A 21,945-nucleotide genomic window follows, 5' to 3' on the forward strand; every position below is an offset into this window, starting at 1 on the left:
TGTGGTATGAAAACCACTGATCCAGGCCGTTTTACAGATGAGTATCACAGAGTGGCATGGATTCTTCTAGGGCCAGACAGACAGCCTGTGATCGAGCTGGAGGCAAATCAAGAGGTGTTTTCGTTTTGTTTTTTTCCTATGTTGTTGAGACCTACCTCCCACTGCAAGTAGCCCATGAGAAGTGGAGCAGAAACCCAAATGACACACAGGAGTTGTGGAAGAGAGAGAAGACCATGGGTAGGAATGACAGGATACATCAGCTCCTTTGCAAGATAAGAAAATCAAACCCATTTGACCCCTGACACCTGGAAGAGGAGGCAGGGACTAGACCTATCCTCTCGGAGGTCTGTGGGGACCACTCTATCCTCATGTCCAAGTGGAATTCCACCTCTCTGGCCTGGGGCTGCTCATCAGGGTCTTGGCTTCTCTACACCATGGACAATGCCCTTCTGTATCACACAGCCACACCTTGAGAGCCCTGGCCTCATCTGGGACAATCAGCCAGAGGGAGGACAAGGTGAGCCCTTCCTCCTGAGCACGAGCAGAAGTCTGGCCTTGACTCAAAAGAGAGACCAGTGTCTTAGTTGCTTCTAAGCAGCTCACCAAGGCTCTTCTGCCTTGTATTGTAGAGGGGCAGCAGGGACCTGGACCAAAAGAACCCGCTCCTCCACATCCTCTTTTGTGTCTTGCAAAGGGAGACATGGTGTCTGGGACTGGAGCCTCAAAACTTTGCCTGAACACAGCCACTGAAATGTCAGAATACGGAGCGGTGGGTAGGGTGGGCATCAGGGCTGTGGGCACAGCTGAGGATCCTACTCAGAGCTTTCTGGGTCCCATTCTTGCAGGCCACAGCCACAAAACCCTACAGGAAGGCAGATGAACCAGAGTAGCTGAGGTACTGACTGGATTTGTTCTTTATAACACTGGCACCCAAAGACTGGAAGAACCCAGTGGTAATCTAAAACATCACCTCACAGCTAGAGTGGCCCATACCAACAGCAGGCAGCCCACATGAATGGACAATCCAGCCTGCCTCTCCAGCCCCAACTTTGGAAAGCAGGATTTAAAGCATTTCCAATTTCCTGTGAGTTTCAGCAGACCTATTCACTTTATTATTATTACCGGTGGTTACAATGAGTATATGGCTTAGAAGCATGCTGCGGCAGGGGAAAACCGGCTAAAGCATTCGTGTTTGCTCTGAAAAATTCAAGAAAAGTTTTCTTAACACTGAGACACTTTAAAATGGAACTACGGTGACACCCATCTGGGACGTAAGGTCATTTCTCCTATTTATGCCACAGATCCTTGAACTCACACTCAGAGTATGAATAAGTGTGCTGTATGTTTTTAAACTGTAACTTGGTCTGCTTTGTTACTACGGGAAAACCCATCCTTCCATGGCTGTGGCACTTTGTTGACAATGATAGAGACTGATTTGACTAGCACTCTTAGATTTTACTGGCACAAGGCATAAGTGATACCATGATATTTAGGCAATAGCCCAGCTTCAGCCTGATTCTGAAACAGACATCTCGCAAGAGATTTATAAGCTAAATTTCCTCGGCCCCATCTAACTCATTCCATTCTTCTCCCATTGCATGACAGGACAGGGAGGCAGGCGAGAGGTATCAGGAAAGAAGATTCATTGGTTTACAACCTTCACCCATTTATCTGGAGAGTTTCTGATCTTTTCTTCCAGGGTGGCCTTATCTCAGCCTTTGATAATACATGTAGGCAATGACAAGCTCTCTGACACCCCATCCCATCCATCAAGATTCCATTTGCTTGGGGATAGAAAAAACAGACATTCCTCACCCTTTCCACCCACACCCTTGATCCCAGGGACAACTATAACTCAAGGTCTGGAGGTGTTTATGCTTAAGAGAAGAAATTGTAACTCAGTTCGATGGGAAGATGAGAAACAAAAGAAAGCCACTATGTGCTATATGTAAATGATTGGTTGTCCAAAGCCATTCTGTGCTGAAAAGCCCTGGAAGGACCTTGATAAAGTTATAATCATTATGAGGCCTCTGTGTGGTTATTCAGTTCTGTGCCTTCTTCATTTAAGAACTTAAATTCAAGAGTGAAAGGGTGATACAGGATGCATATTAACCACATTTGTTTGGACTGAAAGACAGTATCAGATTTTTCTGATAGAAAGTCAGTCTGGGGGCATCTGGGTAGTTCAGTCAGTTGAGCATCCGACTCTTGATTTCTGCTGGGGTCATGATCTCGGGGTCATGGGATCGGCCCGCATAGGGCTCCATGGCCAGTGGGCAGTCTGCTTAAGATTTTTTCTCTCTCCCACTCCTTCTGCCCCTCCCCCTACTCTCTCTCTCTCTCTGTCTCTCTCTCTAAAATAAATAAATCTTTAAGAAAAAGAAAGCCAGTCTGATTTGGCTGATAGGTACAGAGGTCTAGCTTTGCACATAGGATATATGGTAGGCATTATCCAAAAGTGGAATGATTTAAATCTGCAGCTCCATGGTTTGAACAAAAATACATTTAGAGTACATATACAACTTCCCCTTTCAGACAAGATGGAGTAGCAGGGAACAGATTTGCCCTCCTTCCTGAAACAATCAACTAAACATAAAAACTGTGAAACAACAGTTTTCAAGATGGTGGACATCAGACAACAAAGGACAGTGATCCCTGAGAGACAAGAAACAAATGAGGTGAGCCCTATGATTGCCTCAGCTTATTGCTTGAGAGAGTTTCCAGGACATATTGCAGGGAGGGAGAACCCAGGCAGGGCCATGCAGGCTCCCTGAGCTGAAGAGATAGCTAGAGTTTGTGGCAATCCAAACTAAAGTGCTCAGAACAGAGTGCTGGTGAGAAGAAAGGTACGTAGAGAGAGAATTCTGGAGATCTGTAGAGCCCCCCACCCCTCAGCAGAGCACTACCCATCACGTAAATGTGAGGAAATTACTTGAGACTAAGGATAGAATCATCCAAAATGATTAGAACAGTAGCCAGTATTCATAGAGGACTGGAGTAGTGTCTGTTCCCATCAGCCAGACTGGAAAACTTCATAATTTATGAAGCATTGGTTGGAGTTCTCAGAAGGGTCTTGCCTTAGCAGTGGAGACACATTAGCCCCAGTTTTTTTCTTTTTTTAATTAGCCCTAGTTCTTCATCCCATCTAATAAATTTTAAAAGCAAGACCTGAAGGGATCAAACTGTTTCTAAGTAATATAACTGCATCTCAGAACAAACCTCAAGAATACTTACAGGAATACAAAAATAACCAGCACGCAAAAACTCAAAATTTACAGTGTCTGAGGTCTAATAAAAAAATTACCTGTCATGCAAATAAGCAGAAAAATATGAACCATAGTGAGGAGGAAAACGAATTGACACCAACCCAGAACTGACACCGATGTGAGAATTAGCAAAGACATTATTATAGCTGTATTCCATATGTTCATATAGCTAAGTAGAGACTTGGAAGATATTTTTAAAAATACACAAATTGAACTTGCAGAGATGAAAACAACTGTCTGAGATGAAAAGCCACTGGTTGGAATTAACAATAGTTTAGACACTGCAGAAAAAAAGATTGGTGAACTTGAAAACATGGCAATAGAAATTGTCCAAAATGAAACACCAAAAGAAAAGAATTTTAGAAATGAATAAAGAGGTACACAATATATAATAGGTGGAAAGTTGGTCCTTTACAAATACTTAAAATTATGAAGAAAGGTAGGCATCAGGTAAAAATGGATGAGAGGGCACACTGCTTTTGTTTTTGCTTAATTATCGGTAGAGGTATGTGAACAAAAAAAGAGCAGATTTTGCAAATGCTACTCCAGAGTCCATCTTCCTTCCCCGTCTGTGTATGACTTTGCTCCTCTGATCATCCCCTCTCCCCCTGAAGTATCCTTTTCTTCCCCTCAGCTGGCTCATTCCCCTGAGCACATGTATCCACTAGCAGCTGCATCTTTGAGAAAACCCCGCCTTGACCCCCACAACCCACCTCCACAGTTACTGCCCAATTGCTCTACTCCATCCACAAAGTTCCTAATGTCTGCATCGGCCATCACTGCTTCTTCATCTCTCATGTACTCTTTAACCCACTCCAGTGTGGCTTCCACTCAGACCTACCTCTCGCCCACAATTCCTTTTGCTATATTTGCCAATGACTTCTTTACCAGTTATTTTCAATAGTTTACCACTCCCTCCTTCCACAGTTTACCACTTCCTCCTCCTCGGCTTCTAAAGCACCGCCCTTTGTTTGTTGTCCTCTCACCTCTCTGGCACCTCTTTATCAGGTTTCTTGGCTGGCACCCTATCACTGCAACTTCTAAAAGCTGCCATCCCTATCCGTGGCTCTCTGTACACTCTGTACACTTCTTCCCTTGCTGATCTCATCCAGTATCTCAGCTTTTTTTTTTTTTTTAAATACATCCATACACCGACTCTCAAGAGTAGATCTCCAACCCAGACTCTCCTCTGGGCTCAAAGCCCGTATTTCAAACTGTCTACTTGACAGCTCCACTTGAATGTCTGAGAGGCATTTCAAGTTTAACATGTTCCAAACTAAGCTCTGACTCTCCCAGCAACATAAAATAGTGACTCTATCCACACAGTTATTCAAGCCTGGGAATTCTCCTTAAGAGTTCCTTCTCGGGGCGCCTGGGTGGCTCAGCATTCAACTCTGGGTTTCAGCTGGAGTCATGATCTCAGGGGTTGTGGGATTGAGCCCCACTTTGGCTTTGGGCTCCACGCTCAGTGGGGAGTCTGCTTGGAGATTCTCTCCCTCTGCCCCTCCCCTCATTTGTGCTCTCTCTAAAATAAATAATCTTTTAGGGGCACCTGGGTGGCTCAGTCCGTTAAGCATCTGCCTTCAGCTCAGGTCATGATCCCAGGGTCCTGGGATGGAGCCCTACATTGGGCTCTCTGCTCAGCAGGGAGCCTGCTTCTCCCTCTGCCTCTTCCCATCCCCGCCCTGCCACTCACCCTGCTTGTCCTCGCTTGTGCTCTCTCTCTCTCTGTCAAGTAAATAAATTTTTTAAAAAATCTTAAAATAATCTTTTAAAAAAAATTTTCCTTCTCCCATTGCCCTCCTCCCACATCCAGTCCAAACCTGTCTGCCATGAGACAGTGGGTGGGGGCTGTTTTTAAAGAGGGAAGGTGAAGAGGTATGTTGACATATGGAATCTTCCCTTTTTCAGTAACTACGTCTAGTTGTAGTAGCCCATTGGTCAGTTAGGATCTATGGAGATTTTGAGGTGGGTCACCTGTTGGGTCCATCTGTATTCAGCCAGGTGGTTGCTGTAGGCTATTTCTGCATTCCATCACTCTAGCCTGTTTGCTTAAAAGCAGCCTCTACACTCTCAGTACTACCAGCACCCTCATGGCCAAGCCAACATCTCTCATGTGAATCATTACAGTAGCCTCCCAACTACCACCCTAGTTTTGCCCTTACCCCCCTTCAAACCTTCATGAAGTAGTCAGAATGAGCTTTTTAAAATATAAATTGAATAACACTCTCCTGCTCTAGTATTTCAATGACTTCCCATTACTCTTAAGATAAAATCTTAATCTCTTTACCTCTGGTCTGCAAAACTGGCCGTTTGACTGACTTCTGCAGCTTTATCTGTGTCACTTTCCTCCCATCTTTCATTCCCAGCTAGTCATACCAGCTTTGGGACTTTGCATTTTTCCTCTCTCCCCCATTGTTCATCTGAAAAACTCCCACTCACCTTTTTTTTTTTTTTTTAAGGATTTTATTTATTTGAGAGAGAGCGAGAGAGGGCACAAGCAGGGGGGAGGGGCAGAGGGAAATGGAAGCAGACTTCCCACTGAGCAGGGAGCCCCACGTGGGGCTCCATCCCAGGACCCTGGGATCATGACCTGAGCCGAAGGCAGACACTTAACTGACTGAGCCATCCAGGCTCCCCGAACTCCCATTCATCTTTCATTAATCAAACATCACCTTAGATGTCTTCCCTCACTATCCAATTTCAACTGTTTCCCCAATTTTCTTCTCATAGCACATTGTGCTTTTCCTTCATAGTTTTACTACAGTTGGTAAATATATATTTATTTGAGTTTTTTTCCCACTTAACTGAGATGTAACTAATAAGTTTGTGTGATTTTTTTGTTTCCATTTTCTAGATTGTAAACTCCAGGAGGGCAGAGCCAAAGTCAGTTCAGACTTTGTTTGTTGCTCCGCCCCCATCTGTCCTCTTAGAAGAATGGTCTGGCACACAGCAGGTGCTCAATAAATATTTATTAAGTAAAATGAATGAGTGCCTTAAGTGCTTGAGAACCCTGCCCTGTTCTCTAGGAGTAACTCTGAATCTCTGCTTAAAATCTGGGTAAGTGTGGGGGCACCTGGCTGGTTCAGTTGGTAGAGGATGGGACTCCTGATCTCTCCGTTGTGAGTCCAAGCCCCTCGTTTGTCCTAGGTGAGCCGTATTTCCGCCCACAGATCCTTTTTAAACCTCACCTGCTACTCTCCACCCTACCCATCCAAATACTCTTATGCTCTTGCCAATCAGGCATCATGCAAAATCCCTAACAATCACGGACCAAATAAAGAAGATTGTGACAGACTCTAACGATGACGGCGTTTGTGTCTCAAGCCCGGAATACGACGCTGGCGGCTCATAGCTCCTTTCAGGCAGGCAAAGTGCACCACTCCCCTCCCCCGCCCATACCTGGGGCCTCTGACACCCAAAGCCTAGAAGCTCAGGCACTGGGCTCAGCTCTGACCTGCCGTACAGCATGGCAGCCCCTAAAGGAGTGGCCCACGGCACAGCTATCCGTACAACATGGCCGCCTACAGAGCGCGAACCGCTCCCCCCTCCCGTCCAATCACCGGAAGTTTCCATTTGAAAGCGGGGCGGCATACCCGGTCGCTGGTGCGGCAGTTGCCGAGGAGCCTCCTTTGAACCAGGGCAACGAGGGCTGCGGGCAGGAGCTGCAGGAGCCTGGGTTCGACTCTCCCGGGGCGAGGGACGGGGCTGGATGTCGGGGGCGCGCGGGATGGGCTGGGAATGGAGAATTTTCTTTCTCCAGACTTCTTCCCCGGGCCGGGACAGGCCAGGTCGCGCTCTCCGGGGACCCTCCACCTACACGGGCCCCCAGACCCGTCACGGTAACGTTCACCTTGCACCTTCCAGGGCCCAGCCGTGCCGCCTCGTTACGATGACCAGCGTGGTTAAGACAGTATGCACTCTGCAACCCCCCGCTGTGCAGAGCGGCGACCTGCCGGCAGGTAGGTATCCACACAGCCCTACGGACCGGCGGGGCTGGTCAGACCGAGGAGTAAGAGGGCACAGATCAGTGGCCAGGAAAGGGGGGCGCGGGCAGGGGAAGGGCAATTCATCGGCTCTGACAACCTGCTACCTCCCCTAGAACTGGGCTGTCTAGGTTTGTGATGGGAGTTGGGGCAAGGGCCCTGTGGTAGGATTTTAGACCTGCCCTCCCCCATTCCTCTTCCCAAACCTAATCATGCTGCATTCACTAATTAGATTTAAGTTGCTTATTGTTTCACAGTATTATTTCCTTAAGCTAGGAATCCCCCCCCCTTTCTTTTAGATTTTATTTATTTACTTATTTGACAGGGAGAGAGAGAGAGCACAAGCAGGGGGAGGTGCAGAGGGAGAGGGAGAAGCAGGCTCTCCATTGAGCAGGGAGCCCGATGTGGGACTGTATCCCAGGACCCTGGGATCATCATGACCTGAGCTGAAGGCAGACACTTAACAGACTGAGCCACCCAGGCGCCCCAGGAATCCCTTTTTAAACAATTGCCAGTTTGATTTCCAGATCTGGGATATCTGGAGGGACTGGGTTTGTTGTCAGGGAGAAGGGAGGAGAGTCATTTGAGAAGTGTGATTCTTAGAGGGAGGCACTAGAGTTCACACTATGTCTAATTCACATTTGTTTCTGCACTGTTTCTCTTATATAGTAAGTTCTCAATAAATTGTTGGGTGAAGTGAGAGAGAGGGGTCAGGCCCAGCCAGAGTTTTCCATAACCTTGGGAGAAGAAATAGGATTAAAAGCAATTTTTGATTGCTTTGCCATCTTGCTTCTTGTTACTGGGCTTGTGGTTGAAAGTCATCTACGCTCTGCAGTTGTCAAGTTGCCTAATTTCTAGAGAAGGGCACAAAATAAGCTTCAAAAATCAGAACCTGTGGTGGGAGATTTTGAAGTAGCTATCTAAGACTCCTTCCCAGGGGACGCTGTGCAGCTGGTTGATGAGCAGTAGCTGGATTGATCTGTGAAGTAAACAGGCTTTTCTCCAAAGGCTTAAAGGGGTTTTTTGTTTGTCTTACCTGGCCTCAAAACACCTAAATGGTAATCTGGCATCAGGAGGACCTAGGAGTTGGGGCTGGGGGGGGGTGCACGCCCCTTGCACTGCCTTTGCCTTGGAGAGCAGTGCCCTCTCCTTGGGTGGAGAGTGACTGGCTCTCCCCAGCCAAGTTGGAAGTTTTTATCTCAGCATTCTATTCCTGTCCCAGCTTTATGATCATATATAACCTCAATAGTTTAACATTTTAAGGCTATCTCTAGGTTTTTTGCCTACATATACATGTAAAAAAGAATCCAAAGTTAGAAAACATTATGCAGTGAAGAACAAGTCTCTTTCCCTTCCTTGACCAGCCATCCAATTCCCCTCCTTAGCAAATCTCATTTTTTTTTTTTTAAGATTTTATTTATTTATTTGGGGAGGGGGGAAGAAGCACACCCCCTGCTGAGCAGAGAGCCTGTCTCGGGGCTTAACTGACTGAGCCACCCAGGTGCCTTGTGTCTCTCATTTCAAGAAGACAGTCTTTGTTAAGTGCTGCTAAATTTTTCCTACAATGCAGTCCTTAGGCTCTAGCAGGTACAGATTAAGAACTGATTCCAGTCAATGAAGAGTGTTAATTTTGTGATCAAAATTTATTAACACCTTTTCACCTGGGGATAGATGTATTACTGTGTATAACTTACTAATACTTGAAAGAGGAGGTAAATATGTTCCCCTAAGGTTACCTTTTACTTCAGACAGAGACCTGGGGCACCTGGCTGGCTCACTTGGTAAAGCATGTGACTCTTGAGCTCGGGGTTGTGAGTTCAAGCCCCACGTAGGGCATGGAGCCTACTTTAAAAAAATAAATAAAAATGAATAAAGATATAACAACAACTATGCAACGGTTGAAAGAGAACCTCGCAGCAGTTTGAGCGTAGCCTTGGGAGAACGGGCAGAGGGCAGAGGAGCTTCGCAAGGTGGTCGGCTTCCACTGGTCCTGGAGGAAGGCTCCAACTGTGGGCTGCCCTGCGGACCACCACACTACCTGTCATTTCGCTCTTCGCTTGTATCAACATCCACTTTCACACCCGTACCCTCTGGCCGTTCAGTTTGCCCTATCATCAGGCTTTTGGCGATCCTCAAATACATTGCACTGTCACCTTCAAAGGATTTTGGTTTCCATCCCCAATTAGTCTAGAAGTCGGATTCTTCTGAATTAATCTTTGCAAATTGAGATGGTCCAGAATGAAAACACAGGGCTCTGGGGACGCCTGGGTGGCTCAGTCGTTAAGCGTCTGCCTTCGGCTCAGGTCATGATCCCAGGGTCCTGGGATAGAGCCCCGCATCGGGCTCCCTGCTCAGTGGGAAGCCTGCTTCTCCCTCTTCCACTCCCCCTTCTTATATTCCCTCTCTCACTGTCTCTCTCTGTCAAATAAATAAATAAATAAAATATTAAAAAAAAAAAAGAAAATACAGGGCTCTGACAACCTGGAACAGAGCTGTTACAGAGTTGCAGCTGTTGGGTCACAATGCTTGAGGTTTCACCTGCTTGTCTTCCTTTGCAGACACACAAACTCGAGCCACTTCTAAGAGCCTATTACCCATTAAGTCCAAAGAAGTGGATGTTTCCAGACTTCATTCAGGAGGTTCAGAGAATGATGTTACAAAAATCACCAAACCGAGACGAGAGAATAGGTGAGAGTCCGATCATTGGTATCCGATGAGAACATCTTTTTTTTTTAATTTTTATTTTATTATGTTAATCACCATACATTACATCATTAGTTTTTGATGTAGTGTTCCATGATTGTTTGCGTATAACACCCAGTGCTCCATGCAATACGCCGATGAGAACATCTTGCTAGAAATTGCTCAGGATCAAGATTCTGTGTTGAGCAGTTCTGAAGAGGCCCAGCAAGGGTTAGGTTAAGAGGTACTTTGTTCTCTCACCACTTGCTCCGGGTGTGCAAACAGCAGTACCAGGGCCAAACACCGCCCCAGGTGGTGGTCAGAGTGGGTGGGGCTGATTGTTAGCCGAGGTGCTGGTCTGAGCATAGTCCCGCCCAGGGTGGTGTGTGTGTGTTTCCCTGTGCTCAGTTTCCACAGAAGCCAGCTTGACATGAGGTAGCCACACCATTTTGAGCAGCCGCAGGTCTGTCGGAATATTGAGGTGGGTCAGGAGAGGAGCCCATTCCCTATTCATAAGCCTTTTCCAATAATCTAGGCTGAAACAAAAGTGCACAGGCCCTCAGAGCTTCTGAAGCTGTTTGCATTGTATGTAGTCTCTGGTTTTTTCCTCAGAAAACCAGGCTCTTTTTTTTTTTAAATACACATATATATTTTTAAAGATTTTATTTATTTATTTGACAGAGAGAGATACAGCGAGAGAGGGAACCCAAGCAGGGGGAGCGGGAGAGGGAGAAGCGGGCCTCCCGCCAAGCAGGGAGCCCAATGCGGGGCTCGATCCCGGGACTCCCGGATCATGACCTGAGCTGAAGGCAGACGCTTAACGACTGAGCCACCTAGGCGCCCCAGAAAACTAGGCTCTTTGTTCTGCCTTGTTCACAACACACAGAACAGCAATGCTACCGGTCTCTGATTTCTTTGTTGTTGTTTTTTTAACTGAGGTCTATTAACACACAATGTTATATTAGTTTCAGGTGTAAAACATAATGCTTAGCTATTTGTATATAGTGCAAAATGATCACCACAATAAGACGATCGAACATCCTGATTTCTTTGTTTTTGCTTCTCTAGGCAGGTAAAAGCTGCAGACACTGCCATGAGGAAGAACATCAGAAAGAGGTGAGCATTAGGGTAAGCGAAAGTTGGCCACCATTTTAAGGTGGTGGATCTCAGTCCTGGTTGTGCCTCAGAATCACTCGTGGGTTTGTTTAGTGTCTGACAGCCTGGGTGCCACCCCAGAAATCTGAGTGGAATTTCCAGGGGTGAGGCACAGCCTGGTTTGAGAACCAGGGCAAGGATCTGCAATGCTCCCATCTTGAGAACCAGACAAGAGCTTTCTGGGCTCCATGCCAGGCCCACTGCTGATTGGAAATCAAACCCAGCTATAGCCCATCGATAGGAGGGTGAGCCTTCAGGATAGGAGGCACTGCGTGTGGTTAATGACTTCGAGATGGTGGTGGTAGAAACCCTGGGGAAGGATCCATCTCTCTGTTTGAGGCTGGCTTGGATGTTTTGCTTCTGAAGACAGAAATAATACAAACTGGAAAGTTTATAGAAATAGGTCCTAATTCCAAGTCTATTATTTGGGCATGTGTTAGAAGTTCTGAAGATAGGGGCCCTGGCTGGCCCAGTTGGTAGAGCATGCAACTCTTTTTTTTTTTTTTTTGATTTATTTATTTATTTATTTTAGAGAGAGTGTGTGCAAGCTGGGGAGGGGCACAAGGAGAGGGAGAGAGACTCAAGCAGACTCCCCACTGAGTGTGGAACCCCAACGTGGGGCTTGATCTCATGACTCTGAGCGGAAATCAGGAGTCAGACACTTAACTGACTGAGCCACCCAGACGCCCCAAGCATGCAGCTCTTAATCTCGGGGCTGCAAGTTCGAGACCCACTTTGGGTGTAGAGATGACTTAAAAAATAAAAATTAAAAAAAAAAGTTCTGGGGCACCTGGGTGGCTCAGTCATTAAGCGTCTGCCTTTGGCTCAGGTCACGATCCCAGGGTCCTGGGATCGAGCCCCGCATCGGGCTCCCTGCTCCGCAGGAAGCCTGCTCCTCCCTCTCCCACTCCCCCTGCTTGTGTTCCCTCTCTCGCTGTCTCTCTCTCTGTCAAATAAATAAATAAAATCTTAAAAAAAAAAGTTCTGAAGATAAAATACTATTCAAGAAGGACTCTGAGGCCACTGAAAAGAAGTGATGATAATGGCTATTATTAAGTATTTACTATGTGTCAGTAGCTGTGCCAAGAATTCTACATGTATTCTCTCCCTTTATTTTTCACAATAATTATATTATGAGATGTGGGTATTATCCTAATTCTAGAAATGAGGAAACAAAGCCCCAAAGAGGTTATGTAACTTACTGAGCATCATATACCACTATGTAATGACCCCAAGATTTGAACCCCTGCTCATATGACTCTATAGCCCATTTTCTTAACACCTCCACCTCTTCAGCTGAGCACCAATTATCATTACAGTTACAAACCGCTGAGTAAGCAGAAATCAGAGGAAGAGCTCAAGGATAAGAACCAGCTCTTAGAGGCCATCAACAAGCAGCTGCACCAGAAGTTGACTGAAACTCAGGTAGGAGACCCACCAGACGTCTGTCGTCACTGCACTAGGCAATGTGTGGACTCCTAAGGGATGGTCCCTGGGGGAGGAGAAGCTTGGAATGCCCGGGGGCCTGAGGCAAGGAAGAGAAGACGTCAGGCTTGTGCTTGTGGTACCATTAGAGCAGGGACGAGAGAGACCCCCTGCCCCCCCACATACACACAGGGGAACGGGCCTGATCTGTGTCATGGCACCTCCATAGGGAGAACTGAAGGACCTGACCCAAAAGGTGGAGCAGCTGGAGAAGTTCCAAGACAACTGCTTGGCAGTTTTGGAGAGCAAGGGCCTCAACCCAGGTAAGAGACAGTACATGGTTGCCTTCAGAGGAGTCAGTGCACGTGCCCCTTCGTGGGGGGGATTGTGGACTGTGTGTCAAGAGTCCAGCATAGCATCAGCCAGCCCATTCAGTGTGGGGTTGCTTAGCAAAGCAATAAAGATTGGGAGGATCCTTTCTTTCTTTCTTTCTTTCTTTCTTTCTTTCTCTCTCTCTCTCTCCCTCCCTCCCTTCCTTCCTCCCTCCCTTCCTTCCTTCCTTTCTTTTTCAAGATTTTTTTATTTTTAAGTAATCTCTACACCCAACATGGGGCTCGAACTCACAACCCCGAGATCAAGAGTCACATGCTCTACAGACTGAGCCAGCCAGGTGCCGTGGAGGAGCTTTTCTGTGTTCCCTTGTGGTGTTGACTTTAACCAACAGAATTTCAGATGGTTGTGGAGAGAGGATTATCTCCTATCTGAACACTTTTATGCCATTCGTTTGGTACCAACAATTATGACCTTGCAAATAGACCAGAAGTATTTTATTTCTTTTAAGGCAGATAACAAACACGGTAACTTTCCCAGGTGGGAAAAGACAGAGGTGATACTGTTTCAAGGGCTCCTAAACCCGGCTCATCAGCAGAATCTCAATGGTTAAGTGTGATTTCTGTTCTGACCCTGTCCCTAGAGAGCAGAGTCTGTAGCAAGGAGGGGAGTAGAAGAAGGAATTGCCCAAAGACTGTACAAGAGCTTCAGACTGAGTTGAGGAGCCTGAGAATACCCAGTGAAGGGGCCCAGGCTTCTTTGAATTCAGGAACACTGACTGAATGCTGCTGATTAACCTGTGCATTTTAGGATATATTCTTTATAGTCACCATATATGTTTTTGTATGATTTTAATTTATAATGCACATGTTCTACTTTTACCAAAAATAATAACTTTTAAGCCCAAAAAGCTTTAAAAAATAGTTTTTTGTGGGGCACCTGGATGGTTCAGTCAGTTAAGCGTCAGACTCTTGATTTTGGCTCAGGTCATGATCTCACAGTCATGGGATCCAGCCCTCTGTCAGGCTCTGCGCTCAGTGGGGAGTTGGCTTGAGATTCTCTCTCTCTCCCTCTCCCCCTGCCCCTCACCTCACTCCACACTCACGCGTGCTCTCTCTCCTCTCTAAAATAAACAAATCTTGGGCGCCTGGGTGGCTCAGTCGTTAAGCGTCTACCTTCGGCTCAGGTTATGACCCTAGGGTGCTGGGATCGAGCCCCACATTGGGCTCCCTGCTCCACAGGAAGCCTGCTTCTCCCTCTCCCATTCCCCCTGCTTATGTTCCCTCTCTTGCTGTGTCTCTCTGTCAAATAAAGAAATAAAATCTTTAAAAAATAAAATAAAATAAATAAAAATAAAATAAAATAAATAAAAATAAAATAAACAATCTTTAAAAAATTTTTTTTCAAATAAAAATAATTTTTTGTATTATAAACAAAACAAAAGAATCCAACCGATACATTTCCTTTGGACAAATTTTCTGCTAAGCTGAAGAGAAAGCAGAATGAACTTTTAACCATATCCAAAGCTAGAGAGGAGGGAGGTAAAATAAAGCTCTGAGGGTAGGTGTGGGTGGCCCTGCCAAGGTGAAAACTCAGGAGAAACTCAGGGACCAGGCTCTTCGAGAAGTTTCCCTCATGAATATTCCTGTACTTGTCTGTGGAGGGGTTTTTAGTTTTTGTTTTAGGTGCAGTTCCCTAAGCAAGGCTGACTTTGTCATTTGTGTCAGTTTTAGGCAGTGAGACCCTGGCATCACAGCGGGAATCCGCCGCAGATCACACGGACTCTATGGTGAGGGCATGGGTGTGAATGGGTGAGGGCCAAGTGCTCAGCAAACCCCAGGAAGCCGCCTTTGTTTTCCATGATAGTGGAAGAGAACAGTGGATGTGTACTCAAAATAGCATATTTTACTTGGAAGGCGACTTTGTGCTTACAGATGTGAGTGAGTCGGAGTTGAAAATATGCTACTTTAAGGCACATGTTACAATGGACCTGTATAGAGAACTTTCTGGTTTCTCTATTCTCCACTTGACCATATTTCTCCCCTTGTCTGTTTACCGAGAACTGTATGAAAGAAAGGTCCAGCCTGAATTAAATTTGGCTTCTCTTTGGTTCCCTCCCCAAAGTAGGAAGGTAGTTGTTTGGGATTAAGTCTTTGAGCTTCTATACCCTCTTCCCCGGAAAGATCAGTTGTCATCTTTGAATCCTAGAATGCTAGCTGTGGAAGCCTTCCTCCACCCCCAGGCTAGTAGTCACCTCTTTGATGGCTACTCTGTTTTGTCCACATTGCCAGTGTAACGTAGAGCACATGGAAGTGGGGTGATCTGTCCATTCTGTGGACTGTGTTCCTCCAGGGGTGCCCAGGAGAGGGCCTGGCCCATGGGGGATGCTCAGTAAATGCCTGAATGAACGGAAGGGTTGTTAGCAATCAACTAATCAACTTTCATTTTATATGAAGAGATTAGTTTGTATGAAGAAAGTTTTCATATATCAGTAAAGATTTGTTACTACATTGTACTTTCCTCTTAGTTGCTGTTAGAAACTTTGCAAGATGAGCTGAAGTTCTTTAACGAAACGGCCAAAAAGCAGATGGAGGAGTTACAGGTGAGAGGCAGGCACCATGCGGCAGGATTACCATTTCCTGCCACAGTGGGTGGGGCTCTGGAGGACTCTTTCTTATTTATCAATTTATTTCTTTTTAATAAACTGCTTTGTAATAATAGATTTATAGGAAAGTTGCAAAGATAAATACAGGGAATTTAGTGCCCTTAATATGAACATCATAGATTATCATAGTATATTTGTCAAAATTAAAAAACCAACATTGATGTATTACTATTCACTAAATTGCAAGACCGCTTGATTTCACCATTTTTTTTCAACTGATGTTCTATTCCTAAGACTCAGAAGTGTTCACATCTACAGGGCTTGAGGCAATGTGCAAAACACTAGGTTGCTCAATGTAAGAGGTGTGACAGCTATGCTTTGGAAACTTGATATCTCAAGGAAACTGTAATAAGAAACCCGGATTCTTGAGTCTGGACTGCTTCGGATTGCTTGGAAGAATCAGGGGACAGTACACTGAATCCTAGAGGATTTCAAGGCTCCAGTTTAGAGATAAGAGTCTGTAGTAGAGAGAGACCATTCCTAAAACCAGCACAGATACACGGATCTAAGATAAAAAATCACGTGTCAGTATTCCAGTGGTCTTCCTCAAGGGAAGAGAAGCATAATGTCCTGAGATGGTATTGCCTTTCATGTGAATCAAAGTTTTGTACGTGTTCGTTTCTTTCTTTTTGAATGTCTTTCCACGCAGGCCTTAAAAGTCAAGTTGAAGATGAAAGAAGAAGAGAGGGCCCGGTTCCTAGAACAGCAGACTTTATGTAACAGTCAAGTAAATGATTTTACAGCAGCCCTGGAGGAAATGGAGCAGCTATTAGAAATGTGATAAAAAGCAAGTGACCAGATGGCTCCCACAGGGGAAGCCACTCAGGACATCTGCTTCTTGGCCATGACCTTCTAGGACTCACCATCCCCAGAATGGAGACATTTGCTGCAGTAGGATTAAGGACAGTCTATGCTAGAATGGCGCTTCCTCCTTCAGGCAAGCGAACGCCACCCTCAGACTGGTGGGTTCCCCCGAACCTCACACACACATAATCGAGGCCGATAAGGGGGGGAGGTGCGAAAGCTTGGATCGACCTGCTAGGCAACAAAGCAGCAGGCCATTAGAATCAGGAGACCAAACCAGCCATAGCCAGAGGATCCCAAAAGTCACATTCAGATGTGTAGGAAGAAAACCTTAATTGTGCAGTTGGAGTGCAGAGGTTCCATGGGAGACATCAGTGGGAAGTGATCCTATCCCCTTCTAACTTGGAACACATTCCGTCTCATCCTGGTTGGGCTCTAGACCTCATTGTGAGTTAATGAACGTGAAGTTATTGAAATGGCTTAATAAATGGGGTGAGGGTATAGATAGCAATAACACCTACCTGAAATAATACAGCTTGGAGCTTTTAGTCTAAATCACTTCTTCTTTTATTTTTTACTAAGTGCTACTTTTAAAATAAATATTTCTGTGACTATCCAGGCTATAACACTGAGAAATGAAAAGAAACCTTTTAACTGAAGTACGTCCACCGAATACTCTTGACCTAATCCAGTGAATAAGTTCAAGACTCCAATGTAACCCAGAATATTTGTCTTCCACTTCAGTGCTCTGTGGCTAGCCCTGCTGTGTTCCAGGAGCAGTAGCTGGTCTTCTGAGGGTGTCCCCTGTTTGTGGCGGTGGGTGCCTGACTCCATCCCCCAGCTGTGTGTCACTAGCTGCCTGTGCCCTGCCTATATTCCTGAGCCTGCTTATCTACTGCTCTTTGCACAGCCAATCCTAGGCCTGGCCCCGTGGCTCCCTAGGTAGCCGAGGTCCGTGGTAGGCTTTCCCCCGGGTTTACCAAAGGCACAGCTCTATTTCATTTCTTAGTTGATCTAGGCAGGCTTTGGCTCTGGCTCTCTTCCATGTTTTTCTGCATCTCCCAATTTCTTCACCAACCTCCCCCCTCCCCTCTTGATACCACCCAGTCAGGCCAAGGAACACCCCCACCCTAACTTTCAGGGCTGTTTCTTTGCCTTCCACACAGATATTCACACAGTTGGTTATGTCCCCAAAATTAGGAGGGGATAAACCCAGTTACATAACTCTCACCCGTGAGAAGAGCTGAATATTTTCTTCTACCCATTTTCAGCATGTTTATACTTTAAAAGATTGTTTACCCAAATGAATTTGTAATTGGCATTTCTGCCCCCCACCCCCCCCCAAAAAAGTTCTACTTCCTTCTTGGCAGGAGAGGGGGAGAACTCAGCTGTGGGATCCTCACCTCCTTGTCAGGCCTCCCTAGTTAACACTTGGGAATGTAACTCTCAATGCCTGTGACTCCTCTCGCCCAGTGCCGAAACCCTGGTGGCTGGTGGCCTGGGCTCCCGAGGGGCCTTCCCCTCACGGTTCTCTGTAGCACCAGCCGGCACTGGTGCCCCTCTGCCTTTTCTCTTGATTCCTCCGACCCCTGTTGCTCCATCTGCCTTTTGTACATGTGGAGGTGTTGTGGGCGCTTCATCTGTTCTGGAGGCTGGACGAACCCATGTTAGAGAAACTCAGCAAATAGTGACCTGTGCCCTCCACTTCGCCAGATGCTCTAGGAAACTTTAATGTAGCATGGCATTCTTAACCTCAAAGATGCTTGCAATCTCTTCGGTAAAACTTACACGTGCAGGTGACATATAAGTGAAATCGCCAACAGCAACACCTTACTAACTGTGGGCTGTGCGGCATAGCTGTGTGCTCTAGTAGTTCACTATGGGCTACTTTGGTTGCGGAGGGCTTGATGAAGGGCATAGACTGGAGACTGAAGGAAGAGTAACAGTTGGAGAGGCTAGCTGGAAAGTGGAGGACCTTGCAGGTCGGTGAGCATGTGGAGGTTTGGGGAGAGGAGCAAGCTCAGGTCATGGTAGCCCCACTTCCTTTCCCCACACCTTGCCCTCTGCATCTCTTCCGCCAGGCTCTTCCTGAGTTAGAGCCTGTGCAGTAAACTGATCACCTAATAAATAAAAGGTTTCTCTGAGTCTGTGAACTGCTCTAGCAAATGATAAACCCAAGAAGGCAGGGGTGCCACTGGAAGCTCCAGGGAGAAAATAAAATCATGAAATGCTGAAGGAAAGAATAGAGAGCTGAGATGAGTCTTGGGGAAGTGAGTTGGGGAACTGGGCTTGTTCAGAGATTCAAGGTGAGGGGATTATGTCTGACACTTAATTGAGCACTTGTACTCTGCCAGATACACATAACTCCTTTCTGCACTTCTCAGGTAATCCTCATTACCATCTCAAGGTAAGCACTATTACCTCTTTTTACAGCTGTGGAAATAACGCTCAGAGATGTTAGTTAGGTTGATTTACCCAAGATCAAACAACAAGCAAATATTGGAGAAAGATTTGAGCCAGGGAAGAATGGGGCAGGAGGTACTTGGTGTTAGTAGAAGTCTTGATCCTTTGGGGCGCCTGGGTGGCTCAGTCGTTAAGCGTCTGCCTTCGGCTCTGGTCATGATCCCAGGGTCCTGGGATCGAGCCCCGCATCGGGCTCCCTGCTCAGCGGGAAGCCTGCTTCTCCCTCTCCCACTCCCCCTGCTTGTGTTCCCTCTCTAGCTGTCTCTCTCTCTGTCAAATAAATAAATAAAATCTTTAAAAAAAAAAAAAAAAGAAGTCTTGATCCTTGAATGCCAGGCTAAGAAGTGTGGATTTTTATCATCTAGGCCAGAGGTTTCCAAACTCTCAGTTCATGATGCCCCTAGTTAATGTCCTAGTAATATTTATGACACCCAAAGAAGTAGCAATGGTTCTATTTTAAGTGATCAGATCCAACAACTTAGTAGGTATTTGAAAAAATATTTTTATTTCATTTTTAAATAACTACAATTATTCGCTAGTGAAATTGTCCACACAAAATGAACAAACTTTTTAGAATTGCTAAAAGGACGGGCGCCTGGGTGGCTCAGCAGGTTAAGCTGCCAGCTAAGGTCATGATCTCAGGGTTGTGGGATCAAGTTTTGCCTTGGGCTGCGTGCTCAGCGTAATCTGCTTGTCCCTCTCCTTCCCCATCTGTGCCTCCACCACCCCACACTGTCTCCGCTAAAAAAAGTAAGGAGTTTTATTAGGGCCCAAGTTAGGACAGCTGTCTGGGGAAACATGCCCTTCACAAGGAAGAAAGTGCTCCGGAAAATGAACAGGTTTGTTTGTTTTTTAAAGATTTTTAAAGATTTTATTTATTAGCGAGAGAGAGAGAAACAGCATGAGAGGGGAGAGGGTCAGAGGGAGAAGCAGGCTCCCCACTGAGCCAGGAGCCCAATATGGGGCTCGATCCCAGGACTCCGGGATCATGGCCTGCGCCGAAGGCAGTCGCTTAACCCCTGAGCCACCCAGGTGCCCTAAAGATTTTTTATTTATTCATTAGAGAGAGAGAGCATGAGAGCACGGGCAGGGGATGGGGGGACGGTCAGAGCAAGAGGGAGAAACAGACTCCCCATTGAGCAGGGAGCCAACTTGGGGTTCCATACCAGGACCCCAGGATCACGACCTGATCTGAAGGCAGTCGCTTAACTGGCTGAGCCACCCAGGCGCCCCAAGAATGAACAGTTTTTATGGTGTTATCCTTTTTTATGTCTTATAAAAGCTCAAAAGATTACTTTTTTAAAGATTTATTTGAGGGGGGCTGGGGGGGCAGAGGGAGAGTGAGAATCTCCAGCAGACTCCCCTCCCCTCGGAGCCCGAGGCAGGGCACAATCCCACGACCCTGAGATCATGACCTGAGTGAAAATCAAGAGTCAGATGCTTAACCAACTGAGCCACCCGGGCGCCCCTCTTTTGTTGTTGTCGTTTTTTAAGATTTTATTTTTAAGTAATCTCTACACCCAACGTGGGGCTCAAACTCACACTGCCCAGATCAAGGTCACATGCTCCACTGACTGAGCCAGCCAGGCGCTGCCACAGTCAAATTTCTGAGTTTGCACTGTCTGTCCTCTTCCGCTTTCAATCTGGCTTAGAGACAAAAACAGTCATATGAGATACCTAAAGTACCTGAGTACCTGAGTACCTGAGGTACTCTCCTTCACAGAGACAGAATGTAGAATAGAGGTTACCAGGGGCTGGGAGGGGCAAGGGCAGGGGAATTACGGTTTGATGGGTACACTGTTTGGCATGATGACAAAATTCTGAAAATGGATAGTGGTGATGATAATGACACAGCACTGTGCATGTACTTAAGCCACCGAATTGTACGCTTAAATATGGTTAAAATGGCAAATTGTTATGTATATTTTACTTTTTGAAGAAAATGTATTGAGGCGTCACGAAGTATACTAACCTTAAATGTACATGTCAGTAAATTACTGCCCCCCTCCATTCGGACAGAAAATCACCATCTATGAGTATTGTCTTTTCTTGAACTTTATATAAATGGATTTGCCCATCTCATCAGTGTAAAATGTATTGGCATAAATTGCTCAAAATACCCTTGTCTTTTTTCTATCTATAGGACCTGAAGGCTGACTTCTTTTTCATTCTTGGTATGAGCAGTTTGCAATTTCTCTTTTTTTTTTTTTGATCAGTCTTGTTAGTGGCTTATCAATTTTATGTTGATTTTTCTCTGTTGTACTTCTCTAGTTCATAATTTCTATTCATATTCATTTCCCTCTATATTTGGGATTTTAATTTACTGTTCTTTTTCTGCTTTCTTAAAATAGGAATAATTTCATTTTAGTTTTTCTCTTTTCCAGTATATGCCTTAAAACTATAAATTTCCCTCTATTAAGGGGCTTAGCAAAAGTGACTCCATTTAGGGGGCGCCTGGGTGGCTCAGTCGTTTTTATGGCGTTAGGTCTAGACCCCTGCTTGGGGTCTAGAAGGAGAACCTTTATTTGGGGTTTGGAGGGGAAACCTGTTCTCCACTTAGGGGAGACTCATCATATGTGGGGTGACAGCATTTCAGTCTGGACAAGCTCACAAAGCCTGGCTTTTGTCTTAGCTGTGTTTCAGACCTTGGACTAATGGGGTGCTGTTAAGAAGAAACAGAAATCATTGTCACCAAGTATGCTATCTCCTTTATTCCTCATTAAAAAACAAAATTCAACAGAGTAAACCTGAAGATCTAATTGGCTTTATTAAATCAATTCATGAATCAGGCAGCATCCCACCTAGCAAGTAGAGGGGAGCTGCAAGGAGTTGTTGGAAATATAAGGTTTTTGTAGGAAGGAAGATGGGGCAAGGAAGTCACTAGCGAAAGAAAAGTTTGTTCCAGGCAAGGTCATCTTTCTTTAGGGGGAAAAGTATGGATTACTTATTTGGTGGGGGTGCGGGGGAATGAGAGGACCCATGTGACAGATTACCTCATTGGTGCTGACCAGAAAATTCCAAATTGATTGGTTTAAAATTCTGCTCTGGGAGAAACTGAAACTGCAAATAAGTTTTGATTTGCTGTCCTGGGGGCAAGTGACTCCACTTTGGGCCTATGGCTTCCTTTTTAGCACTCCTAACAGCCTTGCTGTGGGTGATATTGGTGGTA

The 21,945-nt window shown here is 45.7% G+C and overlaps 1 protein-coding gene across 1 annotated transcript; it reads left to right on the forward strand.

The window, feature by feature from the left end:
- Positions 1-6,735: 6,735 nt before the first annotated feature.
- Positions 6,736-16,448, forward strand: KNSTRN (kinetochore localized astrin (SPAG5) binding protein). The gene is given in 10 exon segments (XM_021695734.1): positions 6,736-6,810; positions 6,812-6,945; positions 7,134-7,228; positions 9,811-9,940; positions 11,003-11,050; positions 12,409-12,514; positions 12,744-12,837; positions 14,572-14,633; positions 15,372-15,446; positions 16,159-16,448. Coding segments are annotated over 10 exon segments (951 nt in total). The 3' UTR covers positions 16,291-16,448.
- The last annotated feature ends 5,497 nt before the right edge of the window (positions 16,449-21,945 follow it).

The sequence above is a fragment of the Neomonachus schauinslandi genome, chromosome 9, assembly GCF_002201575.2.
Source record: "Neomonachus schauinslandi chromosome 9, ASM220157v2, whole genome shotgun sequence".
In the NCBI taxonomy this organism is placed as follows: Eukaryota; Metazoa; Chordata; class Mammalia; order Carnivora; family Phocidae; genus Neomonachus; species Neomonachus schauinslandi.